The sequence below is a fragment of the Parambassis ranga genome, chromosome 7, assembly GCF_900634625.1.
Source record: "Parambassis ranga chromosome 7, fParRan2.1, whole genome shotgun sequence".
NCBI classification, from domain to species: Eukaryota; Metazoa; Chordata; class Actinopteri; family Ambassidae; genus Parambassis; species Parambassis ranga.
Window position 1 is genome coordinate 1795480 of NC_041028.1, and position 26867 is coordinate 1822346.

Here is a 26867-nt window from a genome sequence, read left to right on the forward strand (position 1 = left end):
GAAGGACCCACAGTAGAAGCACAGCACACGGAGCAGCGCCTCCGGAGGACCACAGTCACATTTTCTCTTTCTGTTGTTTCTGTTGTGGCGGTAAATAAACCACACAAAAGATAAAACTCAAGAGGTGGCAACAAAAATCAACAACACAACTCCACAAACAAAGGAGGAGTCACACACACACACACACTTTGGGAAACATCTCCTGTCTCTTCTTTGTCGTGTCTGAGTGCTAACAACGGAGCTACAGCTAGGAGACAGGTAGCTTAGCTTAGCTTAGCTTAGCTTAGAAACAAGAGACTTCTGTGGGTATATCCCAGACTATGCTGTTTGTGTCTGTGGGGATTAACTCACATTTGAAGCCATGTGGACACTGAAGGAACTGCAGTTTTTGGCACTTTCATGTTGAACACAGAATAGGAGCTCCAGAAACGAGTACACCTGTAGCTGTCAGGGTTGCTAGGCAACAGGTGGTGACACAGGTCTCAGCGAGACCTCAGGCTGCATGTCTGCGTGGCCTCTTTAGACCTCATCCTTCAAGTATACAGCTTTTGAGTCTTTATGCTAAGCTAGGCTAATTGCTAAGCCAAGTGACTGCTTTTTTTTTTTAAATCAAGAAAACAAAATAACCACCACAGTATTTCCCAAAATGTCGTGCTGCTCCTTCAGCAGAGCCTCTCTGGTTTGTCTCTGTGCGGGGGGACATGCACACCAGAGGCCGTGCAGCTCGCCGAGCCAACAACTGAAACAACACAACCTGACATCTACTTCTAAATCTCCAACTTCCCATTTCCTTCTACAGCGAGTCGTTCACAAATGTTTCAGCCAAAACAAAGAGCTTCAGTCAGTGTTCCACACCGGACTGTGAGTGAGGTTAAAGTGTGGTGTGTTTGCGAACACATCCCTCCAGAGGATTAACAGTACGTAAAGAAACCAGGTGAAAACAAAGCTTCACAGTAAGAAAGTCACAAACACAACAGGAATCGAGCCCTATGAAGCAGAAACAAACAAACCCAGCCGACCGGCCGGTGTGCGACAGCAGGGTGTGTTCACCAGGTTCTCCTGCGCTCTCTGTGTTTTCACTCTGAGGCTGCAGGCGGTCGGTCAGGTTCTTCCACGGGCCTCAGCGGCTAGCTGACGCCCGGCGTTGTTGAGGTTTCAGGTCTATGGCAGAAGGTCCGGTTTTTTTGAATAGCAGCAGCAACATGAAAGTTCATCATTATAATCATAGTAGTAATAATAATAATAATAATAATAATAAGAACAATAAGAACAATAGTAATGGCAATCTCAGAGTTTAACAGACAAACACAGACGGAGCTGCCCTCCTCATCCTCTGAAACCCGAGAGGACGGGAGGAAGAGGAGGGTGTTTAGGTCCATGAAGAAGAAGTGTACAGTAGGTCCAATGGAAGGAGGAGGAGGAGGAGGAGGAGGGTGGTGGGGGTAAACAAAACAAAGCTGAGGTTTCGTTGGCGTTTGTAAAAAGTAGAGGTGGGAGGTCAAACTGCCACGTTAGTCAACATATACAACCCCCCCCCACCCTGTCAGCACACACACACCTTCCCCTCCTCTGAAGGAGGAACACACTCCTGTCAGCTCTGATTCTTCTCAAGTGTTTTCACGGTGGTTTATATACAGCAGCACACGAACACGCCCGACGCTTCAGTCCATCCTCAGGAATAAAGTCTCCCAACAGAAACCTCGAGGACATCAGGTGTGAAGTAAACTGGCTTCTGGTGGTGATGTTACTATTCACCTGTAGAGTGTGTGTGTGTGTGTGTGTGTGTGTGTGTGTGTGTCAGAGACAGAACGGTGGAATTGGCAGGTCTGATCTGAGGTATTTCCTGGTGGTCAAAATGGCGTCTTGGATGCATAAGTAGCAAGTTGCTCCCTGGGTCGAAGGGGTGGGGACTGGGGGTGTGTGTGTGTAGGGGGGGTGCTATAGGACACAGAGCCTTTATACAAGCAAGCACACAAAAAGCAAAAAACGCTCCTTTGATTTTTTTTTAACAAAACATTTTCTTATACTTCGCCCCTCAGCGTCAGTCTTCTCTTTTCTTTCAGTCATTCGGGGAAAAGTCAAAAAAACAAAACAAACACAAAAACGCTCACTGGACTCCACAAAAGAAAATCTGCGACAAACCAAAGCGTCTGTCTGCGAATCAGGGAGTCACTGTTCATCATCTTTTAATTTGTTATAACGAAAGTGGCCGGAGCACCCGTCAATCAAAGCTCCTGGAGCTTCACCAGGTTCAGACCAAGTCTTCAGAGGAGCAGGCTTCGCTCCTCCTCCTCCTCTCTTCCTCCCCTCTACACTCCGCCTCTCTGAGTGCAGTGCTGATTGTGAGGTGCTTCCAGAGAGGAGAAGAAGAGGCTCCTCCAGAGTCCGGCTTTTTCTCGTCCCTCCTCAGGCAGAATCAGTGGATTGAGGTTCTTTCGGGGTCTGTCGTCCTCGCTCTTCTCAGATTTCCCAATTTTTCTTGATTTCAGGAGGAAGGAGCTGTGGTGGCTGGGTGGGGGGGTGAGGTGGGGGGGAATTGCACTAACATACAAACACAATAGGAAGTGTGTGTGTGCATGTGTGTGTATGTGTGTGTATGTGTGTGTGTGTAAGATCAGTTCTGCTGCAGGATGAGGTTCTCCAGCTCATCTGCTGAGCGAAGCAGGAAGGCGGCTGACTCCCGGTAGCCGGCGATCAGCTGGCGCACGGCCGTGATCTCCGGCTGGCTGAGCTGGGTCGAAGCCCCGCCCCCTCCGCCGCCCCCGCTGCCCCGCGCACCCAGACTGTTGGTAGTGGCGGAGGAGGAGGAGGAGTTACTGATGTTGGCAGAGGAGAGAGATTTCATGCTGAGGTCTGTGGGACCTGAAGGGAGGGAGAGCAGCGGGTGAGGAAAGGGAGACAGAGAGAGAAGGATGGGGGGAGAGAAAGGGGGAGAAATCTTCCATAAGTTTCACAAAAGCAAGTTTAAAAAAATCATTAAGAAATAAATTTACACTTCAGGTATGAAAACAAAAGCTCATAAATCTAAACGTTAACGCAGGACGTTTTCCTGTGGACCAACATGTCCCAGAATTCATTGTGTGACAGTGACAGAATAACGCTGACAAATCAGCTGCAGGTTGCTAGGTGACAGGATGAACAGGAAATTGAACTAGGATGGGCGCACACTGCACTGACCTTCACACTTAAAGAGTCACTTAACAGCTTCAGAAAAATCCTGACCAGTTCTTTACTGACCTCTAGTGGTTTGCTGTCTCACCTGCAGTATCTCTGAAGCACTCAGGAAGTCATGGTGCTGTTGCTAGTGTTACATGTGCTGATAAATGACCATGGTGAAGATCTACAGACGAGGATTCAGTTCATCCCCAGAGAACATAAAGAAACAGATGCAGGAGTTCTGCACAAATCCATGTTCGAATCTGGATTTATTTTAGTTCGATTGATCCTGTAATTAAGTCTGTTGCTTTGTTTTATCAACAAGGAAAGTAAGATGTCTGACATCCCTTCACGGAGCTCTGTCTCCTCACTTTATCCACTCATGCTCCCTCGTTTCTTTTTAAACTACTCTGTCCTGTCCGTCTCCATTACTCTCCATCCTCACCATTGCTGTGAGTGGGAGCGCCGGTCGTCAAGGAAACGGGGTGTTGCATGGCAGCGCCCAGGCCCGGGTATCCACGGTAACCGTAGCTGAGGCCGGCTCCGTTGATGTAGAGCTGGGTGTCCTGGGAGGAGAAGGCTGAGGCGGCCAGGGAGTAGGCAGAGTGGGCGAGGGACGCCGGCTCCCTCAGACCGCCCCCGCCGCTGGACGGCTTGTCCAGAGAGATCTGCTCATCCTGGTGGAGGAAACAGGAAGTCAACACACCGCACAGGACACAGGGAGGAGGAGCCTGACACAGATGACTTTACTCTATGTGACAGACACACACAAACACACTAACGTGATAGGTTTCAAGGCGCATCCTCTTTGCAGCGTTGCGGGATTCGCTCTCGCAGGCAGCAGCCAGGATGTTCTCAGCCATGGCTGAGGTGAGGTGAGGTGGAGTCGGACGGGTCTGAAGACACAAAACAAAATGAATAAATAAATCATTCTGATCTATCCACACAAACAGAAAGTGTCCAGTTTTGCCTGGAGCTCAGTGTGCTCTGCATTCGTGTTTTTTTACATAGTGTAATATCCCACTTCACCACTTGGGGGCAGCAGAGACATTCCCCTGACTGCTGTTGGTGTCAGAGACCACACATTTATCTTTCCAGTGTTTTTATCCCCAGAATTCTGCTGTCAGTTGATGTTTGCGTGAGAAGATCCACACGAAGAGCTGCAGCTCTGCCTTCTTCATCAGTTCTTATAATAAGTCATGCTGCTGTAACATTACACTGAACCAGCTTCGTGTCGTTTCTATAGTTACAGCCCATTCCACAGGTGACAGCGATGACAACAGAGCGTGTCGCCTGCAGTGCGGACAAAAATATATAGGACTCGATGGGGGTCACCTTCAGTCCTCATCCTTGACTTTGGAACAAGCAGAAAGGCCCCAGTGAGGATCTAAGACTGTGGACTGCTTCGTACAGGGTCAGCAGGTCTACACCCTCCAGCTGTGCTTTAAAAGTGGTCAGTAAAATTAAAATTAATAAAGTTAAAGTCAATTCTACAACGTGCAGACAGTCAGTGAAGGAAGGCTGAGGAGGAATCACGTGAAGCTTCTTATTGTCTCGCATGTTCCAAAACAGCACCGTGTGGCAACATTCGTGCAGCGACACACACTGCAAGCGGCGGACGAATCGACGGCAGGACCGCGAGGAGACTTTGCTGCTGGGGAACATCTGCACTTAAGATGCTGGTGACGCTCAAGTGGCTGCAGGCTGAAAGGGGGAATTATGAGGCTGTCAGCCTGAAAGCCTTCAGAGAGCAGGTATCAGGTCTGTGTCACACACACGGCTCAGAACAAAGACCCCCAAATTCTCCTCACCAGGAAAACATCACGTCACCGCAGCACAGAGGAGCAGCTGGATATTTAATATCAGTGAATACTCAACAACTGTTGTCACGTTTATAGAAGAAGCATCGATGTATCGATTCAGCAGCAGAAAATGTTCAGAAAAAACATCCGTGCACATCCGAACACACAGCTCTCACACATATATACACACACACACACATATATATATATATATATATATATATATATATATATATATGTGTGTATATATATGTGTGTGATATATATATATCGCTATATGGGCTCAGCCTGTGTTAAATGGAAATGGAGGATGCAGCGTGGCGGCCCATCACCAACAGTTAGCATTTTTTTAACCCTTTATATCTAAAACATGATGAAAACTGTCAGAATTATTTGTTTAAATCTGTGAGGCTTCACGCTTGGTAATTACCTTGAGAGTGCCCCCTATGGAACAGGAGGTTTAGACAGTGAGATCTCAGCGCCAAAAAATCAATAACAGACCATGAACCCCTAAGCCATGCGGGCCAATCAGAAGTGCGGTTTCAGCGACTTAAAACAGTTTAAAGAGTTTAAATCGAGGCAGCTGGACTCAAGGATGTTTCTTGAAGACATTTCGCCACTCCCCCAAGTGGCTTCTTCAGTTCTGCTACTGTTCTGGTTGGGAATCTGAGTTTTATGTGTTCAGGACCTCTGTGGGTGGATCTTGCAGGAACTCACATGACTAAGATCCCTATAGTTGGTTAATGGCCAGTTAAGGACCAGAACCTGTGTCTGGGCCATGTGCAGGACTAGTGGACGGCCCATCGTTAGTTTGAGTGGGTGTGAAGTCTGCTAGTCAGCCCTCCTCCTCTGTTCAGAGAGGGTTTTTCCAAATTCCCATAGATGCTTCTTTGACTCCTCTTTCAGACCATCTGTCCTCCCTGTCTAGGATCTGGACATTATTATCCTCAATGACCACTGTCTTTGAGGTAGAGGTGAACTGCTGAGTCTTGTCCTTGACTTCAAACAGTGTGTGCACGTGTGGACGAGGCCTGAGGCTCCCTGCTGATGGACAAACAAACAAACAGGAAGTGTACCTCCATGCCGTTCTTCTTCATGCGTCGGCAGGATTTGAGGTAGGTGCGGATGCGCTTGCGAGCGCGTTCCTGGAACTCTGGGAACTGTCTGCTGCAGGACTCGATGATGGCCTGGATCTTCTCCTTGGGCTGCTTGGAGATGGGCACCATCCGATCCAAGTTCTCGTCCACAAACAGACGCACAAACATCTGCAACACAAACACCGTGACATCGCTGTCTGTGACATCACAGCTGCTGATCAATCACAGCCTTCGAAGAAGGGCCGATGTTTCGTTATCAATGAAAGGAGACACATTTATTGATTCCAGCGGGGTCATCATTCAGGGGAAGGTCCGACCCGGCTGCCGCTGTGGACTTACATTGAAGGCCTTTAATCTCTCAGGATCGACTCCCTCCGTGTCGTTAATCTTGTCGTTGTCGTCATGGTCGTCATGGTCGTCGTCGTCATCATCCGGGGCCACCTGGCTGCCGTGACGACCCATGGTCAGGTCCTCGGCGCTCAGGTCCATCTTCACACTGTCGTAGCTGCCACCTGAGCTGTACTGTGGGGACTGAACACACACACACAGACACACACACATAAGACACACTGTAACTTCCAGGATCTGAAGGACACACACTGGGTGTTTTCCACATTTCAGGGCTGGAGTGCTTCTTTGTTTCGCTGCACTTGTCCTAAATAAAACACTAATTAAGAGTCTCATTAGGATGTGACAGCCTGCCAATGAAAAGGTCCTTAAACACAAAGATTTAGGTCGCGGGTGGAAACACTCAGCCGACATCCTGAGGGGTAATTATCAGCTCGCAGCGCGGCGAGGTCCACCATCATCCAACACATCACCCCCCCATCACCCCTCCATCACCCCCCATCACCCCCCCCCCCATCACCCCCCATCACCCCCCCCCCCATCACCCCCCATCACCCCCCCCCCATCACCCCCCCATCATCCCACCATTACCCCTCCATCACCCCACCTGAACACATCCACACATGTTCCACCAGCTTCTCCTACGTTTGAATCATTTCAATTAAAAGACATGAAACATAAGTCTATCACAATATAGGTCTGTTGCCACGGCAACAGGTGCAGCAGCTCACCTGTGTATCCGTTTTAATAATCATGTTCTGATCCAACGCCCAACTCATTTATCGGTTTATCTCAGTTCATCTTAAAGCTGACTCATGTTTTTAACGTGCAAATTGCTCCACAGATGAATCTATCCCAGCTTTTTTCAATGCCACCTTTTTTTAACCCTTAAAGTGTCTGTTTTCAGAATCTGCCAGGTACCGAGCTGAAATAATGTCCCAATCACTTCATTTTTAAAACCCTTTACTGCACCCGACCCAAGCCCGAAAAATAAAAAAGAATGATACAGAAAGTGGCTTAAAATGTGATGTAAACAACACACAGAGACAAATGAAGACATGTCCCCAGACAATGTTGACCCGAGGAATTCAATGGAATAGAATAAATAAAATTACATTTATCTATATCTTGAATCTGTTTCTGGACAAAAACAGCAAACAAATGAAATGAAATGTGTAAAATGTGGAGGACCAACTATCTTTCTATTTTCTCCAGCGTGAGAGTCACGCCTCTGTGACGACTTCCTGCCTTTGTTTCTACTTCATACTGGAAACTGAACATACTTAAGGTTTTCACAGCTGACTGGAAACTGAGGATTGTCTCTTTTTTATTTATTGTATATCTAATATTCATTTTATTTAAAATTATGTGCATTATTTTCTGTCTGCCATATGTCAGTCCACTCTGAGCATCATTTCTTTCAGCTCTCTTGTCACATTCACAGAACTTTTCCAGAACTCGTAACATCCACACACATTTTTTTCGAATATTCTCTTTACGCATAATGACATTAACGTTGCCACGGTAACGGGGAATGAGACCGCCGTTCTGTTACTTGTACTTCTTGTTTGTTTGTTTGTTTCTTGTTTGTTTGTTTTCTTGCCCTTTAAGCTGAGGGGGCAGAAGAGCTCCAAAACAAGCTGCTGTATTTGGATGAGAATCACTGCAGGGCAGCAGGGAACGTATGAATATTTAATTCAGAGTGAAGTGTCTTATGAGGTTGTACAGAGCTGAAGGATATGCACACCTCCACACACACTTTATGAATAAGAAGCAGCCTCAGTGTGATGCTGAATGGCTGTGTGTGTGTGGGGGGGTATTGTACGGAGCTGTGTTTGTGTCCTGGAGGTAAGACTGTCTGTCGGTCGCATGTTCCCTCCAAGGCCGCTGTGTATTGTTTGTTGGATTCTGCTATTCAGCTCAGCACAAAGACGGCGAGAGGAGGAAGGAGGGAGACCGATCTCTGGTCACCCTGAGCCTCCTCTCTTCATCTCTCTTTTTATTTTCCTGATTCCACTTGGCGACTCCTCTTTACAAATGTCTGCCTGCTCCTTTTTATAATAACATGGATTAACAGAAAGAAGAATCCGTGTTTACTCGGACAATGATGTGGTTTTTTTCTGAGCCTGCTGAATGTGAAGGCTTCTTGTGTGTCTCTGACAAAGCAGAGTGTGTGTGTGTGTATCACATTCAGCATCAAAACTTCTTATATAGTGATACAGTTCTTCAGTTAATAGCTCTAAATGTCACATTTGAAACCTCTCGTTGAGGTTAGCTTAGCATAAAGAATTAAAGCAGCAGGGGGCAGCAGCTCAACATTCCACTGATTACGAGTGAGATCAGAAGTTGAGTATGATTTCTTCCTCAAATGATTTTTAGTAAAACATTTCACTGAATCATTTTTTAAGTGATAATAAATAAGCCGCCATGTTGGTTTTGGATGGAAAGCCAGCGACAGACAGCCCACAGTGAGACAATGTGTCCGATCAGACTGGAGGAGTTTGTGTTGCTGAATGTGTTCATGCTGGGAGTGAGGTCATGACATGCAGCCTTATGTTTCATCGAATACAAACTCTTCAGGCCTAAAAAACAGGAAGTAATCTTATTAAAATGTCTTGCTTTGTTAGCATCTGATTTAGCGTTAGCTCTGCGTTTCATTTAGCTCTGACCAGTTTTTTTTTATAACTTATAATCTTTGCTGAGCTGAGGAGTAAAAATAATAAAAATAGATGCATCCACAGTCAAGACAGGAGGGGGGGAGATGTGTGTGTGTGTGTGTGTGCTGCGTTGTCTCACCTTGCCCCCGTAGTCCCTGCCGTCTCGGTCCAGTCTCAGCTCGGCGGCGTGCGACTGGGCGTGTGTGTTGGGAGTGTGTGAACTGTGTGTGTGAGGGGTGTGTGTGTGGGCCAGAGGCAGAGGCAGGGCCGGATGGGGAGCCAGGGGAGGTTTGGCAGCCAGCGGGTACTTCCTGCGGAGCTCCTCGGGCGCGCTGGGGTGCAGGGCGCCGAGCAGCGCCGCGGCCGCCGCTGACACGGTGACGGGCAGGTGTGAGGCGGACAGGGGCAGGCGTTGCGGGGGCGGGTCGCTCAGGTTCATCGGCTGCTGGTCCTCGGACGATGAAGAGGAGGAGGTAGGCCTGCTGAAGTCGAGCGGGGCGGGGCCTCCGTTGCCATTGACGACCTCTGCTTCCCTGATGATGGCGCCATCCGTCACAGCAGAGGAGGGAGGCGTCAGGGCGGGCAGGCCGTTTCCACTGCCGCTCTCGGATGATGAATCATCTGAAAGAAGAGAGAGAGAGAGAGAGAGAGAGAGAGAGGGTTAACTTCACAGACTGACCGCATGATGATCATCATACATGCAAACATGATTACATCATCACTTCAGTTTTTACTATCACATTCATACACACACATGTAAACATGTCGCGGCTGCTTTGAACGCCCAGCAGATGGCGTGTGTCCCACATGAGCTGCTGCTTCTGCTGGGCTCCTCCTGTCTGACAACTGACAGTCAGCAGCTCTGTCCTAAAACAACCTGAACTGTTCCAGCCTGACAATGACTGCACTTGTTGCAGGAGAATCACACGTTAGGTACAAACACACACACACACGCACACACACACACACACGCACACACACACTGCTGTTCACAATGTGAGGAGGTGTGAATAACTCTGCAGGAACAGAGTTTACAGAACAGGCAGAGTCTTCCTGTGACTGACACCAGGAACCAGAACATACAGCTCCAACTTTCTTGGTTTCCATGCGTTACAGTGAGGACGGCCCCCCCCTCCCTGCCGCCGCGGCGTGCTGCACAGACGAGGGTATTGTTAGGAGTGGCGTGGCACGTGGCGGTACAACGAGAGTCTGTTTATGTGATTAAACCCATCCAGTGTGCAGCCAGGGCAGATAATATCACAGTCAACACCCTGTATTATGACAGAGACCCCCTCCCCACCAACACACCACCCTCCTCATCATCATCATCATCGCCATAATGATCATGAGGCTCTTCATCCTCCCACTTCCTGTGAATCACCGAAACAGCATCATCTGTGTCACCCTGGACACTCCAGACAGGACCTGTCTCTGATAAATCTCATTCCTTCACTGAAGCAGCTGCTTCGCTGGTTTCCAAACGCTGAAAACCTTCAGAAGTAAATTCCTCACTGATATTTCCTTTTCGGCCCATGAATGATGAACATCTTTAGAACTGACTACACAACCGCCGAGGATGAGCGTCCTTATAAAGAGCTTCTGGCTGCTGCTGTACATTCACTCATCTTAGATCAACTTTTACAAGTTTACTTGTGTAGAAAAGTCCCGACAAAGCAGCCTCTGTACACCGAGATGCTGCAGCCCGCTAGATCTGCAGCTGATGATTGATTGGTTGTCCATGATTAATCAATCAGTGTATCCAGACACTTGATGGACAAACCAGTGAAAAATGTCTTTAAAACAGTTGGAACCTCCATTTATTGATCCTCGCTGCAGCTTCAGATTAAACTTTGTTTCTGTCTGCACAAGAAAACCTCAAAGAAATGATCGTCACAGCTTGATGTAGAAGAACTGACCTCCGACCTTATCACCCTTCATCAGACCTTGATGGGTCAGACAGGGAGACAGGTGCAGGCAAACAGTGAGAGCATCTGCACGCTGCTTGTTAGCTGATTGTTTCGGGCTGCAGCAGTCGGACATGTGCTGCACGGGCTTCTTTTATTGTTTGCTCCAATGTTGTTGTTGCTCTTCCTCATCTCATCATCTGGGTCTGCAGCAAACATCGCACTCTCTGAGATACCTCCACCACTAAGCGCCTCGTCTCCTTACAGTAATCTCCAGTATCTGCTCCCCTGTGGAAATGACACCCCCTGCCTCTACTTTATTGATATCCTCCCATGAAAGACTAAAGAACCTGGTGTTAAACGCTTCGGCTTTTATTACTGTGGCTGCTTTGACAGCCCCCTTCTTCCTCTCTGTCTGTATCTCTTTTCAGGCAGACAGGCTACTAAATAAGTGATCATGGAATAAATGGTTTGTGCCAAGCAGGCAGGACGGATGCCCGTCCCACTGACTGGCTTTTATCGTTCTGAACAGACTACTGACACACACAAAGACAGAGAAAAGAAAGGAGGAAGAGCACATCTTCCACATTAGAGTTACATTTTTCTGGCACTAAAATCATGTAAAAAGAACAGGAAGGTGGTGATGAAAGGATGATGGAGAGAGAGCAGGAAGGAGCAGGAGGCCGATCCAATGAGGCGACTGCAAAAGGAAAAGAAAGTGAGGTGGAGGGGCTGTAACCACTGTGTCATTCGCTGGGTGGGGGAGTGAGGGGGGGAGGGGTGGTGGAGAGACCGAACCTCTGCATGGAGAGATGGGTGGAGAGACATGGAGGTACAGAGAGAGAGAGAGAGAGAGAGAGAGAGAGAGAGGGCAGAGCACTGTGAGGGGAGGTATAAGCCAGGCAGAAGGAAAGAGGTCAGGAGGGGTGTAGTAGGGGGGGTTGGGAGGATGAGGAGGAGGAGGAGGAGGAGGAAGGGGGGGGGGCAGCAGAAGAGAGGAGAGAGGATGAGGGAGGACTGAGATGGGGACTGGAGGGGGAAGGGTGGAGATTTGATTGTATTTCTTTTGTAAAGTGTCACATTCGTTTGAAATGTGCATCATCTTATTGTGCAGTGTTATTACTGCTGTTATTACTACTGTTATTACACATGCTCTGGCGATGAGTTGTACAACGGGGAGGGAGACGTGAGTGAGTGAGAGGAAGGGAAGCCCTGGGACTGGGAGCAGGAGAAGCATGGCAGAGTGTATTTATGAGTGTGTGAGGAGTATTCATGCGTGGAGGCGAAGGCCAACCTAATTCCTGCCGCCTCAACACAAATCCCCCCTCAGCAGCGAGGCCGCCGCCGCCGCCGCCTCCCTCCATCCCTCCGAGCGGATCCCTGCTCTCCTCCATCACGGCTGTTCTTTGTTTTTCTTTCTGTCCTGACAAACAGGGAGTGGCCCTCTCTGTTTTTAACTCTTTGTAACCCATGCGTTGCCCTCCTCTTCCTCCTCCTCTTCCTCCTCCTTTCTTAAAATGCAGGCGCGGTGTTTGTTTCTGCGTCTTAATTAAACAGCCTGGATTTCATGTGATAACAGATACCAGCTGCTGATGTATCCTGATCTTTGCAGTGTGTGGCTGCTCGGCCTGCAGCAGCTTACTACCAGCAGGAGGAACCCTTAAAGACCCTGGAACCCTTCAGGACAATCTACCATAGATTAGTGCTTGTCTTTGTGCACATCCTCACATACAAACAACACATTTTGTCAATAGTTACATCCCCGGATACGACGCACAGCTACACTGGAGGGCCAGAGCAGCATGTGTGGGTGCATGGCCTGATGTCATCTGATCAGGGGACAGATATAGCTGCACAGGCCTGTGTAAGGAGGCTGGACGGGTGGGGGCACTTCCCCTGCAGCAGACCTTCACCCATCAGTCTGAGGTCTTGTTGTAAACCATTAAAAACAGATTAAGGTTTGTATTAAAAGTAAAAAACAAACCCCTCTGCTGCCTTCATCCACTCCCCAACAACACCCCAACAGACCCGCAGCCGTCAGAAGTGTCCACAGTGCTCGTTTCAGATGAAAATATCCGCCTCATATTATATTGCTCTGTTTTCTTTAGAGCTTCTCTCACTGGAAGTTTAACTTTGAATTCTAAATGAATCCTTTACCTCCTCCTGCTCCCTCTGCTCTCTCCTGTACTGTGTGTTGTGTACAGTCATGTCAATGAGCTTGTTGTCTGTGCATGACCTTTCTAAAAGCAGCAGACATGACAGCACTCATTAACATTTGTATTGTATTATAGTAGCTCAGCTCCGTCAGGACATAAAACACCGTCTTTCACTTAAATCTCTTTCTTCACACGAGAGTCCTGACACCTGGTTCAAGAGTTGTGATGCAAATAAAAGATTCATTAAGCCTCTCAAGTGGAGCAATGCTCGTCTTCGTGCACAAGACTCTGTACTCAGAGATGCTGCAGCGCTGAGAGGAATATTTCAGCTTCTCCCAGGAAGGAGCCGGCTCACTGTGAGCGGATGAAGCAGCTCCAGTAACCATCAGGACATCCCTGGAGGTCTCTGATTGGTCACAATGACTGTGGATCAGCCACAGGAGTCTGGTTTGAAGCCAAGCCTGGCAGGGTGTCACCTGAACTTATGAGAATCCAGCTCACAAGCTAAACGAGGAGTGAAATAAAAGCTTCCTCACAGGAAACTGATTCATCCAACCCACAAACACAAAGCCTGTGTGAGAGTCCGGCTCCCTCACAATGTCAGAGACACACTCCTGAAGACAGGTCTGTGTCACGCAAACCTTCATCTCCTCCTATCCTTGAATCAGCACCTCACAGTGTAGCAGGGTTCGTAGTACAGATGTTCCTCTTCCCTGCATTCCACTACCTCACCCTCACACCTCTCCCTCCTGCAGTCTGCGGGCAGCGGAGCACTGACTGTGATGCATGGCAGTGTTTAGTGTTCAGCTGCAGCCCGAGGGGGCAGCGGGGCACAGGAGGCACCCGGTGTGTTTAAGAGGGCAAGTGCCTTCTTGCATCAAGGGCACACACACTCACACACACTCCTGCAGGCTGGTGTGCCCCCAGAGAGAAGCAGGACAAGACTTTGTCAGTCCATCACTGCTCAACCCACAATCCACTGGGAGCAGGCAGAGCAGGAGAAAGATGCTGCATCAGCTGACCTGGCAGCACACATCTTCATCAGTGTGTGCATGAGCATGAGTGTGTCCGGGTGCAGGTGTGTCTGTGTGTTTACATAGTCAGGTTGTTAGCATGCATGGTTCACGGGGGGACGACAAACATGTGGGACGTCTCACACCTCGTAAATCTTCATCAGTTCATTCAAAAACAAACACAACAACAACAACACTGAACGCTGCAAGACGGGGCAGCACCTCAGCTTCTGTGCCTCACTGAGAGGTCCAAGCTGATGAGACACGAAAGTTTGTTGAAGGTCACGCCGTGTGCTTCACTCAGGTCAAACCTTTAAAGAGTCACACAGTGATCTCTCTCACCTCCTAATCAACATAATGACCAGGCTGCGTTCAAAGACCATCAAAGAGTCCATCATCTGGATCAGAGTCAACCGCCTCCCTTCTTGATTCAATGTCTAAATCAGAGATTTAACATGCTGTACTGAAGACACACAATGTCCAACCTGTCCCCACTAGGACAACACAAAGAGGTCAGAGGTTCCTGGCCTGTGAAAGGAGCCGTGTGCATGTTTTTGGCGCCCTCTCTTGATCTAAATCAACTGTGCTGTCACAGCCACAAACGGCAGAAAGAGACAAAGTCTTCTTTAAAGAGTCTGTTTCCAGCCTTCACACAGCCGCCTGAGCAGTGGTGGGAGATCATTTGTTAAATATCTGGTGTGTTTGTGTGATCCTGCGTGACCCCGTCAGAGCGATGTGTCCACCATCTGCCACATGTTAAGTCAACACGCGCTCTTTTCTAATTACAGCAAAGATATATACGGCACTGTGAACCTGAGAGCCCTTTAATTAAAGAGCGAGGCACATTTCACCTGAATGCAGGAGCACACTTCAATCAATATGATTTAATAATCATCACCAGATATTCACCACATTCCAGTTGCGCGCTGGAGAGAGAACCCAACAAATCAATGTCTCCATTGTACTGATGGGGGCACTTGTGCATTGATTTAAATAGGGTGGGCAGATTAAAAACGCCGGCATTAATTAAGCAGATTGTTTCTTTAATGCGGTGCAGAAATAAAGGCCATGTAAACAGCAGCCTGGGGGGGTGTGGGTGTGGGTGGGGGCGTACCCCTGCACACACTGGCAAACGCTCCCCGCTGAGGTGGAAATAAACTCAGCCTCCGTTTGTTCCTCCTCGTGCCTGCAGCCGCTCCGAGGCGCCTTCGTTCGCCCCGTGCAGCCGCACACAGGAATCACACACACATGTTTTCATATTGTCTTAAATAACACAGAGGCTCTGTTTGACTCAACAGCAGCGTCCCTACAGCCGCTTTACGTTTCGTTACATCATGGTTTCTTATTGCAAATGTCACCGCTTGTGTTGCTACAACACACAAAGAGACGTGTGTGTGTGTGAACAGACAGATCTGTGTGATTCTGTCACGCAGGCTGCATCATCTGACCTTGCTCTTTGCTGTATGTGTGTTGGTGTGGGTGTATGTATGTGATCTGTGCGTCACAGAGTCACATGGTCACATGGTGTAGGACACAGAGAGATGACCCCTGGGAACAGATCACGCTGACCTTCGCCGTGCAGCCTCAGCAGCGCTCCCACGTATAGAACCCGTGTCCTGGACGAATCTTCAGTCTCTGCAGTGGACTGCGTGTCTCAGTGTGTGTGTGTCTGTGTGTGTGTGTGTGGAATGTGTCTTTAAATCAATTATGATTTTCCTCCGAGAACATTTCTGCACTCGAAATAATCTAGTTAAGGTTTTACGGTTTTCACAGTGGCTCCAGTGACACGTCTTTAGATGTTTTTTAAACCGGTAAGGTCAGACCAGAGTCTCTGCATTCCTGAGTTTATACATTCCTTCAACATCAGCTCGAACTGAAACAGAAGTGAGCGAGCAGGAGCCGCTGAAGGCTGATCATCAGACCAATTACAGTGAGTACCTGCATTAATGATGAGCTGGTGCATCAAAGAGAAATGCTGCTCAGTCAGGATCCACACGTGTCAAGAGGTGACGCTTTATGATGAGACTTCAGCGATCAATGAGCGGCAGACTGAATGAGTCTGCATCAAACTGTTGCTTTGTCCACATCACTACGGTCCACGACATACTACGTATCCCACCATGCACCATGACACTGCATTAGTAACATGTACCGTCAAAGCCTTGTGCTCAATATTTATGTAGCTGGTGGCAATGCAGTATGTTTTTATTGTGCAGTGACACAAAACCAGCTCTAAGAAAATGATGCACGGCGCGTCTGAAGGTGTGTTTTCATTTTGTCGATGAGTTCACTACAGCAACAAACTGAGCGGGGAGCAGCGAGTGATGACACAGACGACTTTTCAGGCGGTGAATCATGCAGACAGGACGGGATGTGTGTAAAACCCAAACCACCACCAAACACAAAAGAGACATTACAACAAATCCAGCACAGGAGAACGTGTCGGTCTTAAAGTCTGAAAGAAAAAAACAAAAAAATAAACAAAAAAATTTAAAAAAAATAAAATTAAAAAAAGAAAAAAAAAAGAAAAAAAAATAACAAGTAAAAAAAATAACAAAAAAATAAAAAAAAGAAAAAAAGAATAAAAAAAGAAAAAAAATAACAAAAAAAGTCTGAAATTCTCATTCACAAAAAAGGCTAACAAATTCAAATGAGGCGCGGCTGTAACTAACTCGCAGATATTACATGTTGCTTCACAGCCAAAAAAGATCACAGCATTTCAACATGCAGTCTTAAATAAAAGATTAGAAGACATAAAAGCTGCTTATGATGTGATAAGAGCAGGCATTAAATCAAAATCTGCCAAATATATCCTGTCACTGACTCAAATGAGATAATACATCCTGGCACGCAGGTCTGTGGCACCACATTATCTGTGAGTGGGAAAGACTCTCAGCTGCACTCACCCCACCAGGGAGTTGTTCTCATTCCAGTTTTTAAGGAGTGATTTCACAATGAGTTTAACACAATATCGAGCAGGATGGAGACACACACACACACACACACACACTCCCAATGGTTGTGCCTGATACTGACTGAAGGGGGCTCTGTGGTGCTTTTTACATTTCTACAATTATCTGTCAGCTATTAAGAGCACTGAATTGATTTTAGTGTCATTAGCAGGCTCTGCATTGTTGAGTGGACTGCGGAGGAGGGAAAAGGGGGAGAGGGGGAGGAGGACAGAGAGCAAGGGAGGGGAGAGAAAGAGGAGAAAGAGGTAAAGAAGAAGAAATGGAAGTGAAGAGGCACAGAGAGAGGAAGGTACAGAGCAAAGAGAGAGGGTGAGGAGGAGGAGGAGGAGGAGGAGAGGATGAACTGAGATAAGACAGGAGGTGAAGAGTAGAGGAGCAGCCAGAAAGTTAGAGAGGAGGCAGGGGGATGGATGGAGGGATGGAGAGGGAGGGTGGAGGCTCTAATGGGTTGTCCCCTGTCGTTTTTCATTTGAGGCTTCACTACGCAGTGACAGCTAGAGGCTTTTCTCCCCCCTCCTTCTCCCTTTGTGGAGCTAACCTGAGCGAGAGTGGTAACAGATGCTAATTCCTTCACTCCCTCCTCCTCCACTGCCTCCTATCCCAAGGGATGGAGAGCCAAGGGGAGGTTGTGGGAGAGAAAAGGGGAGCGCGGAGGAGAGGCGGTGGTGGCGTGCGGTGCGTGGGGATGAGCCGACGACTCCCCCGCGTGGGATTACAATGGATTATCCCGCTAAAACGCACCACGAGCTGCTTGCTAGCTCTCAGCGCCTGCCTGCCGCACCCCACATCGCACCGTATGGCCCTGCCCTGCCTGGCATCGTCATAGCAACGACCCTCAAAGTCCACCCCTCCCACACACACACACACACACACTCACACACACACACACACACACACACACACACACACACTCTGCTGCTTCCTCCGAAATTGTTCTTTTATCCCTCCTCCTCCTCATGGCGGAGAGTGCGACCTCCTCACTGACAGCACCAGCTGGCACACACATGAAGCCGGCTTCATTGTCTGCACAAAACCCAGATCAAACTATTCACACACTAAATTTGATGGATTAGGATTTTCCTTAAGTGAGTTTAAACCATTCATGTTTTGGTGTGACACTTTTTACAACTTCCTATTAATCACATGAGTCATTTTTTGAAGAGGAATCCAAAAAAAACCTCAGACCAGCATATTAATAAAGAGCAAACTCCTCCTAAACTTTAGTTCGGCCTTCATCTTTAGCCGTGTGTAAACTTCATAGCTGCAACAACATGCTCACCACAAGAGGGCGCTAGTGACACTGGCTGTTCCAGTTGGCTTCAAACTGCAGTCTTTTCTGGTGAGGACCAAGCAGCACAGAAACCGCAGTTCCTCCAGTGGCCACTTGAGGGTGGCTCCAACAGTGAGCCATTCCCCACAGACCTCCTTCACAGCAGAAATATTTACATGAGTGGCAGGCGGAGGCCCACGCTTTCTGCTGATGAGGCAGCCCCAGCTCCACTCGGCCTTTTGCCCATTTTTGGAACAGAAGAGAAAAGGGAAGATGGGAAGAACCAGAGACTCCTACGCTATTCTTTAGTAAACCCACAGGTGACATCACAGATGGTTCGTCCATCTTTATTTACAGCAGAGAGCAGAGAAGAAAATGAGTCACTTAAAGCAGCCAAGTGATGCACAGACTCCTCGGAATAGACACAAAAAGAGAAGAAGAATGAAGGCAGGGGAGGGACGTCTGTGTCCTCTAATGCCTTTGAGATGTCTTCCCATCTGCAATAAGTGTTGACACTTGGACAGTCCACCTGCACTGAGCCTGCAGTGGGGCCATCTGGAAACACACACACACACACACACACACACACACACACACACATTATGCATGTGTTCACATGGTTTCATCTAACTGCATGACCCACATGTTTCAATGGACACACATCAGCAAATGTGACATGTAATTGTTTCTTCTTGACCTATAAAGATGAAACACAGACACACAGAGCTGCTCTTTCTTCAGGAGCAGGGGATGGATGGCTGAAGCCCGCTGTCTGTTGTGCAGCTCACTGCAGAGCTCCTGGTCTGTTCAGCCTCCCTGTCACTGTGGACTAGTTTCTGTTTCTTCAGCTTTAATAAACCCTCGTTTGATCCGTCTCCTAGCTCTTTGTCCTCCCTCCACTCTGTCCACCTCTCTGCTTCTCTTGCTCCTGACTGAAGCTCCATTAGTGATGTCTCCTCCCCTTACATGTAAGGAGAAGTGCAGGCGGAGGAGAAGGGCAAGAGCAAAGTGATGACAGTGGATCAGAGAGAGGAGGAGGAGCAGAAGAGGAGCACTACAGCTGATTGTTTCTTCTTCTGCCTGGTAGTGTGTGACTGTTATAGCTGCTGAGCAGGAGGAGGAACAACATGCAGAGGGGGTCCCACCTGTCAATCATGAGACTGCGACAGCAGGAAGGCTGAGACAAGATGGATGGATGGACAACCGGGTTGTTATCGGCCATCAGCATTAAGGATAATTCATGGTGTCCACAGACGCCCGAGGCACTGTGCATGGGCACAGGACCTGCATGAACCTCCAGGTATAAACCTGCAGCTTACAACCTCCTGAAGCTAAACCATCAGCAGTAAACCTCCAGGACACCCACTGTCCCTCTGGCAGTTTGTCCAGACGCTACATGCTGTTCCTTCAGACCCAAACACAGCTACACACAGATGGGACCGTCGTCCTCCTCACACGCGAACCAAGCTGCGTTTCCCTCAAACAACTGAGACTGAGGCATCAACACATGCTAACAGCGAACGATACATTTTCATCATCAACCTCCACCGACAGATGTTATGTAAGGACGACGTGTGGAGGACTTCCTGTCTCCTTGTCACCCAGCAACCTGCAGTTCATACAAACATGTTCAAATGGTTACTCGCTGCCTATCAGGGTTCTGTGTGTGGAGTCTTCTGTAGGATCCGCTTGCTGCATCCTTCACTACCACACCTGCTGGCTGTATTATAAAGCAGCCGTTGAACTGGGGCAGGCCGGGCTGCCGAAGCCTCCTCGACCATTAAAGTCTTGAAGCCTTGTTGCCCTGCTGCCTTTAAATAAAGCCTTTAAGGGAAAATGGAGACAGAGACTGGCAGAACATCTGAACACTCCTGTTCGACGGACATGTGACTGTAGCCGTTCAGACTGACGGGAGAATTCACCCCATTTTTCCTTTTATTTCAGAATTAATTTAACGTTGTTATTATTCAAAGACTGCAGCTAATGCACTGCAGACATGACTCTACACTGTAATAAATTGTGGGAGCACTAAACATCGCCTGTGTGACTGTGAGTGTGGGAGGGAGACCGGCTCTTCAGTATAAAGGGGGGTGTTGAAGGTCAACGGAGCAGAATAGGAGGATGGTACAGTCTGCAGAGGAGCAACAAAGACACTGCTGTCACAGCCTGGCACTGCTTACACAGCCTGTAACACACACACACTTCAACTCCACCATAACCCTCATCTCTGTCTTCCTTTGTTCATGTAGACAGCACTATAATGTCGGTAAGCTGCTTCCACACACACACACACACAGTAATATGTACGAGCTTTCTTTGCAAGGGACAAACATTCAGACCAGTCACGGGGGTCAGAAAACACACAACAGCCACAACAGCATCAAGCAGCATCGCTCAGAAACGAGAAAAGAAGCCGCTGCAGTTCCTCCACTGTCCACTGGGAGGCTGGCTCCAAAACTGAGTCAATCCCCACAAACCTCCATGTTAAAATCCACCACTCTACTACATAAATAACCATGTTTGCAGCCTTCACAGCCATGGAATTCACAAAATAATCATGTAAACACACCAGACCAGAGCCTCCACTCCATCAGCCCGCAATCCTCCAGAAGAGTCTATTGTAGCGGTACATGTCCCGATCGATCCTCCGCAGAACCAACAGAACCTCAGCCTTTACTATAAGAGGTCAAAGTAAACCTACGCCAAGATGGCGGCTCCACGCTGAGGACTGTAAGCACTTTTCAGGACCTTTGGAGGATCTTTATTTCCTTTCATAAATGCCAAATAATGTGGAAAACAAACACAGCACTGTGCAGCACAGAAGCTGAGATCCTGCCAGGAGACATGAATCCCTTCAGGGCTGAGGAGCATCCGAAGCCTTCTGAGCATAAGGAGATATTTATCTTGTGTAAATATTTTTACAGCTTTTTATAATGAACAGAGACGACTCTGTTCAACGGCAGGAAATACACAAATCATCAGTGTAGCTTAAACTAACTGAAGCAGGTGATAAGCGTTTTAGAGCAGCATCATCATCATCATCATCATCATCCTCATCATCATCATCATCTGGATCTGTATTTGTTGTAGCTGCAGTGGGGACTCCCATCACACACAATATGATGGTGGTGTATCTAGTATTTAGTGATTCTGTAGTTTTAATGGTGGCCGCGCTCCGAAGCCACGTTAAAAACATGTAAATGAAATATTTACTTCCACAAACAGAGCGGCGCAGCAGGCAGGGGGAAGCCCCGCGTCACTTTTATTTTTTTAAAGCAATGATCAAATTCATCATCAGCGAGCGAGGAGGATAATGAGGTGAGATAATAGGTGTCACGCTGTAATCCAGAGTCAGCAGAGTGATGCAGGATCCGGGCAGTCAGTCAACGAGCTAATAGGATGGGACGAGCAAAACGCCAGCGAGCAGCGATGCCAACATGACACAATGCAGCGCGCACAGAGGCTGCCCGCAGGACACACACACAGAGACACACACACAGAGCACTCACACACACACAGACACACACACAGAGCACTCACACACACACAGACACACACAGACACAGAGAGACACACAGACACACACACAGAGACACACACACAGCACACACACACACACAGACACACACAGAGACACACACAGACACACACACACACACACAGAGCACTCACTGCTTGTTTTTTCCTGTCATCTCTCAGCGCACACTGCACTCTACATCACTCTGTGTGTGTGTGTGTGTGTGTGTATCTCCAGCTCTCATCTCTCTCTCTCTCTCTCTCTCCACCCCTCTGTGCCCTTTCACCCACTTCTTCCTCTAATTCCCTGCTGTCCATCACGGCCTGGTAGCCCACGGCGAGCGGACTGATGTGGGCTCCAGCGGCTGATGGACGACGCGGCAGCTCGTGGGTCGGATGGAGAGCAGGCCTGGAGCGAAGGCCGCCTCTCTCCCAGCACAGAGGGGACACTGTTCAGTTTGTCTCCATGGACTTCACCTATCTGCAGCCACATGCTGCTGGAATGCTGACAGAGCTGCCTTTGACTTATATCGATCAATTTAGAGGGAAGAGTTAAAGATGCTCAGTGTTTCCATCCAAACAGTGCAACAAGCACAAAGGCTTTTTACAGACAGGTCTGCCTCATGGATGAGTCTGGGGCAAAACTCCATCCACCATCAACTCTGAACTTTTAGTGGCCTTTGTAGCCACGGGCAAGAGAAAAAGAAGCCTCTATTGACGCACAGCAGTGGACTAAACATGTCATCGTGTCATAATTAATATATGTTTAGTTTCAGGCCTGCAGAGCCCGTTGACCTGGGAACAGATCGTTCCTTTCACACAGATGTTGGAGGGCTTTCTGTCCCATTAGGGTATGGATTCAGTGTGGAGCCACAGATTACAAACAGATCCTACACAGTGTACATACACCAAACGAGAGCCATACAGTTTCTTTCAAGTAGAATTTTAACTTTAACGTTTTGGTCTGAAAATCTAAAATGCAAAGCACAGAATTAACATGCAGCTCTTCATCAGCCATGGCTCTGTGCTCTGCTGTGGTGACAGAAATCTGCAGCTTCAGGATGTTTGTGACGAGGATTAGTGAGTAAAATCATTTCAATTTCCCAAGAATGAATAAAACAAGAGTCAAACCTCGTAATGAATGAACATTAGAAAGTTTAACCGCCAGAAACAAAAAGCCAATTTAATGGTGAGAGGAACAACAGATAGCAGGAAGAGGAGAGCCTCGGTAAACTAGATGAAGAAATGATGGGAGGGAGCGGAGGAGAGGGCGCTCTAACCGCCTGTTTACTCCCATTTGCTGTAAAATCACTCCATTGATTTCACACTCATCAGGAAAACACATATGCAAATGTGGAAAGTGCAAAGACCGTAATTATCTGCATTAACAGCATCAATTATAATAATGATTAGCATAAACACCCCCCCCCCCCCCCCCAGTCCTACGGATCCTAACTGTGCCGTCCTGTTTCCTCCTGATCACTGACTGCTCTGAACCAACAGCAGCGTCTAATGGAGGAAATATATGGACGCTGCTGTCAGGCTCAACTGTTCCCTGTGTTTTATTTTTATGTCTCTTTTAAAGACGTCTCTAACTCACTGGAGGGAGAGGACAGTTCCACAGGCGCATCTTTCTATGAACGTGGACGGATTCATTTGTGTCACTTATTATCAGCGGCAGAGTTAATCCTGCTGATCGCAATCTCAAGCTGAACAGATCAATCTCACTGTTTAATGAGATGTAATCCTCTCCGCCAATTCCCTCCTGTCACTCATAGAAACTGAAACCACACACACACACACACACACACACACAGAGCAGCAAACACACACACACACACACACAGAGCAGCAAACACACACACACAGAGCAGCAAACACACACACACAGAGCAGCAAACACACACACACAGAGCAGCAAACACACACACACACACACACACACAGAGCAGCAAACACACACACACACACACACACAGCAGCAAACACACACACACACACACACAGAGCAGCAAACACACACACAGAGCAGCACACACACACACACACACAGCAGCAAACACACACACACACACACACAGCTGCAAACACACACACACACACACAGCAGCAAACACACATACACACACACACAGCAGCAAACACACACACACACACACACACACACACACACACACACACACAGTCACACACACACAGTCACAGAGAGCAGCACACACACACACACACACACACACACACACACACACACACACACACACACACACAGTCACACACACACACTGCCACTAATGACACAAAATATGCAACTGCACAGGTTCTTTATGGAACATTTCACAGTGATGTAAAGTCTCACACCAGGTTCTGTAAAAGATTAAAAATCCTCAGCAACAAGCAGGAAGCCGCGTGAGCCGCAGTCACATGACCAACGATCAGAGAGTGTGTCTGATCTGCAGCTGGTTTATTTACATGTTTGAAAAAAGGGAATAATAATCGAAGAACTCCTCGACACAATGATTTGTCTTTCTGTTGTGTTATTCTGCACACAGACATGTCTGAGCTCTCTCTTCTGGTCGCCTCCAGTGTGGAGGAGTGCAGGACTTCATACTGCAGCGAACAAAGAGCACACACTGACAGGAAAAACCACCAGCTGCTTGGAAACTGTGAAGGCTGGTGTCCTTGTGGATCCTGTGGATGTTGTGTTATAGAGTTCAGAGCATACATATGTGACACTGAGGCTGCTAAGAACGAGAAGAAGCCCGAATAAATAGACTTCATGCGTAAAGATGAAATATAAATGGTGTTTTGTGTATATCCTCAGTGTCGCTGTGCTGTATGGACGCTTCATGTCTCAGGAGAGGGAAGACAAAAGGAGGAGGAACAGATGGAAAAGATGGATCGGATATGAGAAGTCTCTGTTCTCACACACAGACACACACAGACACACACACACACACTTTCCCGCCTCTGATCGCAGTCAATTAATATTGCATCATGTGGGCAACAGAGAGGAGAAAACAGAGGAGGGAATCAACACCAAACACAGCAACTGTAACTCGAAGTTTGTTGGAACAAATGTGAAAATATGAATTACAAGCAGGAGAGGAGAGGAGGAGAGGAGCTCATTAAAGACCTGCTGTGACGAGTGTGTCCACCTTCAACTGGACTGTCTGCTGGACAGAGACGCTCCACAGAGAACCAGCAGCATCCTCTAACAACCTTTAAATGTAATTAAAATGTATTTTTTTAATGTTTTAAAGCAAGCAGCAGCCTCCGGGGTTGAGAAACGAAGGCAGAGTTTATGTGTGGAAAAACTGCAGTTCCTCCAGCGCCCACTTGAGGCTTGAGCTCCGGAAGATCCCCATGTTAAAATGTCTGACTGTACAATATGATTACAGCCTGGTACGAAAACAGTTTTGTTGATAAGTTTGAGGATCTATGGGCAGGGACTCGGTTTTCCATCCAGCCTCCAAGTGGCCACTTCAGGAAATGCAGTTTGTATCATTTCATCCCCAGAACGTGACAGCACATGGGGGTCAGCTGACAGTCTGTAGCGTGTAGTGTGTTGACTGTTTGCAAATTAACCCTTTAATTGACTATCATGTTTTTAGTCTTTGTGGCAACATGGCCGCCATGAATGAAGAAACCAAAGATCACGTCATGCTACATGAGACAAATAAAGAGCCGGGAAAGGATCCGGTTCAGGATTCAGAGTGAATACAGGGGTTTTCCTGACATATTCAGGAAGGAACACATGATTCCTCACAAGAGCGTGAAAAACCCTTCATCCTGCAGCCTTCCCATGTTTTCCTGCTTCCCCTGCTCTCGCCGTCTTCTGCCTTCTGGCTCTGCTCTTCAATTCTCTCCCTTCTCATTTACTTCTTCGCTCTGCCTCGCCCTTCGTCGTGTTCCTCTTCCTCCTGCCTCTCTCAGTCCCGCTCTTTATTTTCTGCCCTCCATCTGTCTCTCCCCCATTTCCCACCTCTCCTCTTCCCGCTCCATCTCTCTAATCATTTTTTTGGCTTCCCTTCAGCCTTGCTCTTTTCTCTCCCAATTTCCTCTCCTGCCTGCCCTCCTCCTCCTCCTCCTCCTCCTCCTCCTCCTCCTCCTCCTCCTCCTCCTCCTCCTCCTCCTCCTCCTCCTCTCTGTTTTCTGCTCTCACTCTGCCCTCTCCTCCTCTTCCTCCTCCTCCTCCTCCTCTCTGTTTTCTGCTCTCACTCTGCCCTCTCCTCCTCTTCCCCAGCTCCTGTGCAACCTTGAAGAAAATGGATTATAGATGGAGAGGGAGGGAAGGTGGGAGGGAGCGAGAGAAGAAGAGAATGAAGCTTTTGTGTTGAAACGCTCTTTCCCGATGAGCGAACCAAACCTTCCTGCTTCTTTCTGCCGTCCTTCTCTTTTTTTTCTGACCTCATCTTTTTCTAAAAGCTGCAGATAAGTCAGTTCTAAAACATGCGCAGACATTCTCTGGAACTTTGACAAAACAGCACTGCAATCCACTTTGTGAAGGTTCGTCAGCACTAATGTTATGTTGAGTTATGAATTCAATTCTCCATGATCTTCTGCCTGCCTCACGTGTGTGTGTGTGTGTGTGTGTGTGTGTGTGTGTGTGTGTGTGTGTGTGTGTGTCTATTAATAGTAAGTGAGGTAAGCTGCTCGCTACAGTCAGAGGCTGTAATGGTCAACACTGCCCTCATGACCTACTTAATACACACACACATACACACACACTACAGCACCCTATACACCAGAGGACATGGTGTGTGTGTGTGTGTGTGTGTGTGTGTGTGTGTGTGTGTGTGTGTGTTAGAGAGACATCCAGATAAAGTACCATCTGCATCTGCACATCTCACTGTCACTTAAGACTTACTGAAGGCTGCTGGGTGATTTAATTCACGTGGATTCCATAATAATATAACACACAAATAACAGAACACGTTGATTCTAATGAGGCCACAACTAACAGATATGACTGCGGC

The 26867-nt window shown here is 47.9% G+C and overlaps 1 protein-coding gene across 1 annotated transcript in view; it reads right to left on the minus strand.

The window, feature by feature from the left end:
* Nucleotides 1-680: 680 nt before the first annotated feature.
* The window catches only part of LOC114438525 (nucleolar protein 4-like), a 96923-nt gene continuing 70736 nt past the window's right edge, over nt 681-26867 (minus strand). The window contains exons 6-11 of the mRNA XM_028409956.1: nt 9200-9681; nt 6395-6586; nt 6035-6223; nt 3939-4052; nt 3602-3833; nt 681-2862 (exon numbers count right to left, since the gene is read on the minus strand). Coding sequence (XP_028265757.1) covers nt 2615-2862; nt 3602-3833; nt 3939-4052; nt 6035-6223; nt 6395-6586; nt 9200-9681 — 1457 coding nt within the window. The 3' untranslated portion in view covers nt 681-2614. The remainder of the gene's footprint in view (nt 2863-3601; nt 3834-3938; nt 4053-6034; nt 6224-6394; nt 6587-9199; nt 9682-26867) is intronic.